We start from the raw sequence: 9,629 nt of genomic DNA, 5'->3' as shown, positions 1-9,629 counted from the left end.
TTGAAGCACCACCTGAACGGACCTTCCAGATCTCGGGCCTGCGTTCTGCAAGCTCAGCAGCGCTCCGCTCCGGGTCTGACTCCTGGGAAGGCAGGCGCTCCAAGACTCTCTGCAGAGGCAGCCAAAGGCGGGCAGGCCAGACGGAGGGGGTGGGGTGCAGAGGAGAAGCCCCAGGAGGAGAAAGGAGAGCCGAAGTCACCTCGGGTTCTTGTGAGGAAGTGCCCAGCCATCCCTCAGGCAGCTCCCACGGCCTCCCTGTGGCAGGTCTGCCTCAGGCCTGTATCGCGGGGATCGACTGGGACTGACAGCACCCCAGGGGAACCAGGCTCCCACAGACCCGCCGGGCTCCTCCCCGCACAGCAAGCTGCAGAGCTCGGAGCTGGTCCTGTGTTGAGCTTGGCGGCCTGTTCTCCTAGGCTAGGGGCCTCGCTGCCTGGCCTCTCTCAGGACGTCCTTTCCGGGGATTGTCTGACCCCAATCGCTGTGTATCTCTGGGTCTCCTCCCCGAGATGGTGTGTGTCTGCCCGTGTCAGCAGGTCCCAGGTCCCAGGCGGCAGAGTTCCTGTGGGGTGGGGGAGGGTGGTGACCCTGTGGGTGTGGATATGCCTCTACAGATGCCTATGCGCTTTGCGGAGGTGTTGATGGTGGGTGTGGCCTTGTGTGTACAGAGTGGGCAGCTTCTGTAGGTTGTGTTGGTTGGGTGCCTGTGTGTGGGTGTGTGTGTGTGTGTGTGTGTGTTGCATTGCATGTGTTTGGAAGATATTATTTGGGTTCTGTATTTGTTGGAGGTGTGTGTGTGTATGTGTGTGTGTGGTTGGTTTGTTTGTGTGTATATTGTATGTTGTTTGGATGTGTTGGGTGTCTGTGTGTTTGTTGTACATGCGTTGCATGTGTTTCATTGGTTTTATTTGTGTTAGATGTGTGTTTTGTTGCGGAGCATGCTGGTGTGCTGTGTATGCATACACTGATCATTGATGATGCGTGTTGGTCCTGTGTGTGTGTGTGTGTAGGCGGGTAGGCCTCTGGGTCACAGAGGGAGCCTAGTCTGGCCTCAGGCCGGAAGCTGCAGAGAGCGGGGCTGTGGCCCGAGGGCCGCGGGAGGGCGCTGTGGAGGAGGCGCGCCGGCGCTGAGAGGGTCCTCCTGGGCCTGGAGGGGGCTCCGCGCTGGGGCAGGGGGGGGAGGTCCCGGGGAGCAAGGAAATCCGAGATTCTGAGTGAGGGCCCCGAGGTGCTCCAGAGAGTGGACACTTGGTGGTCGGGGCGGGGAGGGGAGCAGGTGAAGGTGCTTCCAGGGGCCTCGGGCCCAGCCACGGTGCGCGCGGCCGGGAGGGCGGGGAAGGAGCCGGGAGACCGCAGGGCCCCGGAGGCGCGGCCAGGCCGGCGCCAGCCGCCAAGTTGAAAGGCGGCCTTGGCCTCTCCGCGCCGCTTCCCATTGCGCCCTGGAGGGCTGGGGCGGGCGCGGGCCGGGCCGCCGGCTCACCTCCGAGCTGCGGGTGGGGGGTCCTTCGGTGCGTTGCGGGGGGGCGGGGGGTGGAGAGGGGGGGCGGTTCCGGCACGTTCGCAGCTTCACAGCCAGAAGGTTTGCCTCGCGAGTCACTGTCTTCACGGGGCCACTGGCACGACCTGGGCCTTCAGCCCCGCGGTCGGCGAGCAGAGAAAGGAACCCTAAAACAAGGCGCTCTTAGCCGCCCCCCCCCCCCCCCAGCCTCACAAATCGCCGACGTCCCCGCGCTGACCCACCCGGCGCTGGGAGCGCCCGTCCCGCCGCCCGGCAGCCCCGGCCCCGCGCGGCTGCCACCCCGGGGCCCGCGCGGCCTCTCTGGTCCCGCCAGCGCGGTCAGAAGCTGAGTTTGCAGATCGAGGCCGGTCTCCTCCCCAACAAAACGAAAACGCCTCCACGGACGGGGTGCAGGGCGGGGAGACGCCCGCTTCCCCCCGGGGACTGCGCTTGCTCCAGGTCCCAACAGGAAGGAGCTCCCTTCCTAGAGCGAGGGCGGCCCGTTTCCAGCGACCTGCGCGCTCCGCCGGCCTTTGCAGCCCAGAGCAGGCCCGGCACTGCCCAACCGCGGGGAGAGGGAGCCGGGGGTGCAGGGGGGTGCAGGGGGTGGGGGGGGGGGCGTGGGTCCCGGAGTGGAATCCGTGCTCGAATCCCTGTGTGACCTGGGAGGACCCTGTCACCTCTCTGGACCACAGCCGTCTCCCCGGTGAAACATCGCCTGGGGTTTGGGGAGGCGCGGAAGAGGCCGCGTGTGCGGGAACGCCTGCGGGCGCGGTGGGTGGAGACTCCGCGTGACTGACCCGCAAAGGACGGGGCCTCGGAACCCCCAGCCCCCTCCGCCCTCACTGATAAACCAGCGATGGCGTTTGAAGGGCTGGGGTGGGTGAAAAGCAGCGCCCGGCGCCCCGCCGCCAATTCCCGCCAGACGGGACCGGCAGGACCTGGCTGGGGGCCTTCACCCCACGCCGGCGCACCGCTCGGACCCAGCGAACAAGTATTGAGCGCTTTCTGTGTGCACGCCCTGTCCAGAGAGGGGATTAAACAGACGAGGGGGCAAAGAGAGGGCTGACCGAGAAAAGAAACAAAAGTGAGAAAACGAAGGGGCATAGAAGTGGAAGGAAACCCGGACCCCAGGCGGCGGCGGGGGCGGGGGGGGGGGGGACGGGGCGGGGTCCCCTCCACTCCCGCCGCGCCCCTGGGTGGGGGAAGGGGGCGCGCCAGCCTGGCCTGCAGCTACCGCCTCGCCGGAGCCAGGGCGCTTCTGCGGAGCGCGAGCCTTGCTCATTATGCAATTATGTTGCTCTGACGCTGCCTGGACCCTAAATTGCCAAGTCCCAGCCGGAGGAGACCCAGAGCGAGCCCCACTGTTCCCCTTTTCCTACGCGCGTGGACAGCACTCCGGTGCCACGAACGCAGTTCCAACGGAGAAAATTCAGATCCACCGGGTATTCATTCCCTGGGCACCCTCTGCACAGGGCTCGCTGACATTTCTCCAAAATGCTGAGGGTGGGGGATGGGTGGGCGGGAAGATTCCCAGGCCCATTTCGCAGATGAGAAAACTGAGGACCCACGAGATGGAGGGATCTTCTCTACCCAAAGTCAGGCAGTCGCAGGGCTGGGCTGACTTCAAGTGCAATGCTCTCCCCAGGAAAGGAGAGTCGCCAGAGGGGCTCCAGAAAGGAACCCACAAGGTTTGTGGGGGCCAGGGTGGGTCCCCTGTGCACGGCCACTCGGGTTGCTTAATGTATGGGGGCGGGGGGGGGGGAGTCCTATCTGAACTCGCAAGAAGCAGCAACGCACCTCAGCCCTCACCGTCTTTCAAGGGCCGCGTGGGCCTGCGAGTCTGAAAACTGCTTAAGATGGGACTCTGTGCGCTTCTCTTGGGGACCAAGGGGCTCAGATTCGGGTTCTGGCCGCGAAGCCCAGAGACCGGAGCTTCCCCAGCCCACCTTGGTGCCACGGAGCCGCACTCCCCAGCAAGTTTATTTTCTTCCCTTAAAGGGGCGGGGGGTGGGGGGGGAGAGTTGTGGCAAGTTCAGACTGCAGGCCCCGCTGCGAGAAAGGAATATTTGCAGAGCCACGGAGGCTGAAGGATTGGAGACCCTGGGTACCTTGGAACCAGCGCCCGCCCGCTCAGGGTGCGTGCGGGAAACCCCGCGCTCTCGGGGAGTTCCTAGGCGGACCTGCCTTCGGTCCCCGGGGCTGGGCGTCCCCAGCGCGCCCCAGACGGGGTTTCCACTCTGCGCACCGGTTTGTCTCCGCGGAGACGTCCACCCTCCCCGAGCCCAACGCCAGGTACTGCGGCTTGAACAACCATTCATCTGCCGGCTTCCCGGCTTCCTAAGGGCCCGCCTGGTGCCATGGCTGCCCGGCTGTCCTGCGCGCGGTTTGGAGGCGAGGTGGCAGGAAGAGGTATGTGCAAGTCTAGTGAGAATTAAGTCTGGGGGTCCCCCAACTCGAAAGAGAACAGAGCGGTGCCTGGAACGTAGTAGGCTTTGTTGACTTAAGAGGGCAACATCCTTGCAGGACCTCCCTCCCCTCCCCCCAGAAGGCTACACTTGGGGCTCGCTCCAGTGTATTCTCCTGGAAGCTTGAAGTTAACCTTCTATACAAGATCCATTCTTGTAGCTTAAAATTAGTTTATTTAACAAATATAGCTATAATATAAATGATAATGAAATTTCAAATATACAGGTTAAAAGAAAAACCACCTTTGTGAGTTTGGAGGTAGGGGCTCATGCAGAGGACACGCAAAGGCGGGGAGCAGTCGCCCTGGGCGTTCAGTGGTTTTTTTTTTGGTGTGTTTTTCCCCCTAGGGGTCGGTCCCGGTCTTAATTGGGGGTGTGAAGGCGCTCACATTCTGGCAGCTCAAAATTAGTTCCACAAACCCTGCCGCGGCGACTTAAAGCGGCAAAGCAATCCCTGCACCCCACCTGGCCTCCGGTGGGAACAGCAGGGCCGTGGGGTGGGAATTGTCTGGATTAGCTGTCTGCAGGCATCAGACCATTTGGGTGACTCGCTTTGTTTTCGGAGACAGGTTAAAAGGGGGAGAAAAAAAGAAAGAGTCGGTTCTGGGTCGCCTGAACAAGTGTCGATTTCAGCTTAAAGTGAATTGGAAAATTGAGCCTAATTATCCCAGGTAATTGCTTCAATTCTCCACTTGACTTTGCTAATGCGGATCTGTCTTCCCATGTGCAGAAAGACACCCCCTCCTGTCCCCGAAGATCCCGTGGGCACCTCCGCAAGTTGCCGGTATGAAACCACCATCACACGGAAAAGCAACCGCAGGTGAGAAGAGGTGGCAAGAAGTACAACTCAAAGACTCAATCAGTACCGAGATCCATTCTTGTAGCTTAAAATTAATTTATTTAACAAATATAGCTATAATATAAATGATAATAAAATTTCAAATATACAGTATATTACACCCAATCCCTTCCAAAGGGATTCTCGAGAGCCACACAAATGTACTGTTAAATAGAAAGAGGATTTTTAAATTTTATTTTACAATTTTTTTTTCTGGTACTGGTGAGAGAGGTCCCTTCAACCTACCTTCGTAACGCATCTGTGTACCCCGCCCCCCCAACCCAAAGCAAATGCTTTGCCGCTGAAGTCACTGAAGTCGTAAGTGTTCCCACGGAAGGACCGGGATCCATATCTCCCAGCATGCTCTTCTCTCCCAGGGTCCTGCGTTCCAACATCTTCCAACGTGAATTTCTCTGTGCTCCCCCCCACCCCCGCCTTGTGTCAGGACAGGAGGCAGGGGTGCTGGAGAAGTGGCCTCTGGTCCCGACCCAACCACTAACTCTGCTGGGGACCCGGCGGGTCAATGTCTTAACATCTCCGGCCTCAGTGTCCCCATCTGTCACACGAGGGGGTGGGTCTAGATTCTAGAACAACAGAAGGGACCCTTCCAGTCATGTTTTTAGGAAGAGGGTCAGACTTCAGAGAGTGGAATCGGGGAGCGGCCTAGGAGACGCCAGAGCAGAGTGGAGCTAAAGGGGGGAGCCAGGCGGTGCCGGACAGGGGAGCTGGCTGGGGGAGGCCCCTGCTGCTTGCAGAAGGCCAGGGCCGGAGCAGTCAGCGGGTGCCACGGGTGGGCGACCCCGGGACGCTCTATGTCAGGTGGTACATGCTGTAGCCGACATGGGCCGTGTACAGTCCCACGGGCGCCACGGGCAGCGCGGCGCGCTGGAAGGGGCCCGAGGCGCCGTAGAGCGAGGCGCCGGCTGCGGCGGCCACGGCCGCGGGGCCGCCCAGCGGGAAGGAGAGGCCGAAGGCAGCCGGGGGCAGCATGGGCTTCGCGGCCATCTTCAGCTTCTCCAGCTCGGCCTCCTGCAGTCTCTTGGCCTTGGCGCGGCGGTTCTGGAACCAGATCTTCACCTGCGTCTCGGTGAGGCTGAGCGAGCTGGAGAACTCGGCGCGCTCGGCGATGGACAGGTACTGCTTCTGGCGGAACTTGCGCTCCAGCGCCAGCAGCTGCGCGGTGGTGAAGGGCGTCCGCGGCTTGCGGTTGGTCTTGTGCTTGCGCAGGGTACATGCTGGGGGGCTCAGGCGCCCTAGGAGGCCGAGAGAGAAAGAGGGAGGGGGTTAAGAGAGCGCGCGGGAGCGTCACCGGCCCCCTAAAAACTAGGTGATGATGGGTGACAATGCCGTCTATTCATGTGGCCCTCGGAAAGCATGTTCTCCAGTTCTCACCACCGCCCAGAAGAGCCAGACGTTCTTGTCTGCTTTTTGCCAATGAGGAAACTAAGAGTTCGGATGAAACATACCCTTGCTCAAGGCCCGAGCATAACTGGGAAGAGGTGAAGGGCCCCAATGCGGGCCGAAGCGGGCCTGTCCCGGCCGGACCTTCTCCCACTGCTGGGCACATTGGGGATGTTAACAGGGCTGATGAAACACCCAGACGGAGGCCCTGCACCAGGTCCAAGACCACATTGGGTGTGCTGACCGAACACTGATCTGTGTCCACTGAGCGCCCGGCTAGGCCACTGTGGCAGAATCCAGATCTCCAAATTCCAGTCTTTCCCCGTGGAGCAGTGAGCTCCTACAGGGCTCTGAGCGCAGCCCGAGACACTGCAGGTGGAGCGAGGCCCGCTGTCCCGAAGTCACACCCAGGCCAAGTCCCGCGGTGTGGAGGGGGCTGGGAAAGGGACTGCATTCGAAGGGGGCTTCTTCAGGTGGATCGATCCTATGATTAGCTCAGCTGTCTCCTGGGCCTCTCCCGCCCCACGTGCCCTTGGCCCTCTGGGCACCCTCAAATGTGAGGTCCAGTCGGGAGAGGTGGTGTGCAACTGCCTCTGGCTCCTCCTGGACCTGCGGCTCCGTCCACCGACATCCAGAGCAGCCTTTTCCTTATGCCTTCAACACGGACTTCAAGCACGGGCCCACTGGTCAGGCCAACCCCTGCCACACCAGGCAGCTGTGCCCGGATAAAACGGGGAACACATTTCGCCTAGGACCACAGGGATTCTGCCAACTGTGGGGTCCAGGCAGAGGCCCTGGCCAAATTCCCAAGTCCCGGAAAGGACACGTTGCCTCCGCAGCCCCAGCAGCCCGCTTCTCTCTGGGGGGAAATGAATTCAAATCTAGAATGTTTCACCATGCGGGTTTTGCCTAATGATGCATTTTTTTCATGCCTTACGCAAATAAAAACAAATGATCTTTGGGTCCTCAGACCACCAGGATGTGAGTCAAACGAAAATTCGGGTTAACAGTCCCTCCTTCTTTCCCAATCAAAGACACCGAGGAGAGTCGGGGAAGCGGTGGGCCCCGGAGTCCATTTCCGCCAGGCCACCCGAGGGGCGGACATTCCTTCTGCCAGCGACAGCGCAGTGCGGGGCCACCTTCTCAGGCCATTAGGCCCGGGGAGGGGCTGGCCTTTCAAAGACGTTTAATCCCCAGATAAAAATCATTCCTCAGCATCACGCCATTGAATTCGGGTTGCTATTATGCCGCGCAAAATAATCGGAGGAAACGCGGAAAACTTGGGAATTTCCCGTGCTCCTGAAATATCTTCGAGCCGGTTCGCTGGGCAGAGCAGCCGGGGGCCACCAGGCCCGGGCACAGCCCTGGACGCGCCTTTGGGAGCGGAGTCCGCGCCAGGGGCCCTGGCGGAACCTTTGGGCGCTTCCAACCCGATCAGAGGGGGCGCCTCCCACTAATTGACTGGGTGCCCCGCCCCCTCCACTGGACCTGAGCATCCCCCTCCCCTAACCCCCCCCCCCAAAGTACCAAGAATCCGCCTGAAACTTGGAGGTGGGGGGGAGGGGGATTCTGCAAGAGCTCCAGAACCTTCCAGCGAAGAGATACTTTCTTGGGGGTGGCGGGGAGACACTCGGCTTCTCCTTTGAGAAAGTGAAACTCCGCGTGCAGGGAAGATGTCGGCGCCGCTGGGACCCACCCGCTGGGGTAAAGCCGAGGTGGCAGGGCTAAGGATCGGAAGGGGGAGCAGGGACTCCCGGGGTGGTTGGGTGGGGGCAGAAGGACAGAGTGCTGGGACACCCGTGCCCTGCAAGTCAAGTCCTACCCGCACGGTCGCCTAGCCAAGGCCAGGAGCCCGCGAAAGTGGGCCTCAGCCAGGTCTCGAACCATCTTCCTGGGTGGAAGGGGGGATGCGCAAACCCCGACCTCCCCGCCATCGCACACACAGCGCCGGCTCCAGGTACCCGCAGCAGGTACGCCGGCACCGGAGACACGCAGGCGCCGGCGCGCGGCCTGGCGCCCTCGGGCCCCGCATCCCCGCCCGCCCCCCTCCCTCCCCCGCTGACTGCTCCAGGCTACTCACTGGCTGGGGGCGGGGAGAAGCGGGGGTTCTGCATCCACGGGGTCCTCTCGGACTTCTCGGGGCTCTCGGCTTTGACCAGCGCATCTTCTGGGAGCTTGAGGAGTCCTCCCACCGAGAAATGGCCGAGCGGCCGCGGCGAGGACGGAGCGTCCGGGGCGCCCAACGACCCGGGCCGGGCGCCCAGGGGCTGCGCGGAGCCGCCCGCTGCCTGTGCGCCCTCGGAGGCCACCAGCGCGCTCTCCTTGGCCCCGGGCTTCCTGTGGTCGGCCATCAGCGCCTCCACGCTGAAGGGCAGGAGAGAAGGGGACACTTTGGGCTTGGCCCCCTCCTCGTCGGTGCCCATGGCGGCCGCCGAGGCTGCGGTGCTGCTGGGGGTCTGGCCCCCGCCGCCCCCCGCTGGCTTGCCGAAGGCAGAGTCCTCCACTTTCACACCGAGTGGCAAAGAAGTCATGTCAGCAGCCGGGGCCATGCAGAGCGGGCCCCCCCCCTCCAGCCGCGGCGCAGGTCAGCCGCCGGGCATGGGCTTCGGGCGGGCTGGGAGCGCGGCTGGCCTCGGAGCGCGCCCGGGGCCCTGGCCGGGCGGGCCCTCCCGCGCGCGCCTCCCGCCCCTCCCCAGAAGGCCAGCTCGCGCGCTCGGGGCCTGGCTCTCGGCGGGGCCGCTGCGCAGGCGGAGTTCCCGGGCGCACTCGCCGGCTCCGGGTCGGGCCGCCGATTCCCAGGGAACTTGTTAATAAGGCGAGGCCAGCGCGGCGGCGGCCAATCAGCGCGCGAGGGGGCGGGCCCGACGCGACCCATTGGGCTAAGCTCCTGCGGACTTGCCCCCGGGCGCTCTGGGCCTCGGGGCGCGCGGGGCAGGGCGGGGCCCCGGAGGGCAGGGAGGGGAGGGGTGCGGGAGAAACTTTCCTCCGCGCTAGCCCGGGCGGCTGCTCCCTCTCTCTGGGTCCCCTTGGGTCTCTCTGTTTTCTGGGTGTCTGGGGGACCTTCCCTGGTCCTCGTTCCTTCTCTTCTGCCCTCCACCCTCCTCCCCTTCCCTTATCGCCACTCTCACCCACGCCTCCCCTTTTTCTCATCCCCTTTCATTTTCTCTCTTCCCCGCTTCTCTTACCTTTCTCTTCTGTCAGTTACTGTGTCTGTTGCTCTGTCCCCTCCCCTATCCGTCTCCCCCCTTCCCTACCAGGATCCTTTGGGTCGAGGTCATTTGTTACATATTCCTTTTATAGCTTTACAAATTGCGGTTATTTATTCTAGCAGAAAGACGGGATCTGACTCGCTTTTCAAAACACCTTTATTTTTCTTTCTCTGCTTCAATCTTCCAAACGTTACCTCCGCGTGAAAGTGGGCCTT

General features: G+C 62.3%; 1 protein-coding gene across 1 annotated transcript; it reads right to left on the bottom strand.

The window, feature by feature from the left end:
* Positions 1-4,829: 4,829 nt before the first annotated feature.
* MSX1 (msh homeobox 1) lies at positions 4,830-8,974 on the bottom strand. Its single transcript, XM_079797834.1, has 2 exons — positions 8,286-8,974; positions 4,830-6,057 (listed from the first exon to the last, which is right to left on the bottom strand). Exons 1-2 carry the CDS (start codon positions 8,752-8,754, stop codon positions 5,615-5,617), a joined length of 912 nt encoding a protein of 303 aa, XP_079653960.1. The 5' UTR covers positions 8,755-8,974; the 3' UTR covers positions 4,830-5,614.
* Positions 8,975-9,629: the final 655 nt, after the last annotated feature.

The sequence above is a fragment of the Cnephaeus nilssonii genome, assembly GCF_951640355.1.
Source record: "Cnephaeus nilssonii genome assembly, chromosome: 1".
NCBI classification, from domain to species: domain Eukaryota; kingdom Metazoa; phylum Chordata; class Mammalia; order Chiroptera; family Vespertilionidae; genus Cnephaeus; species Cnephaeus nilssonii.
This window is presented reverse-complemented; position numbering and strand designations above follow the sequence as displayed.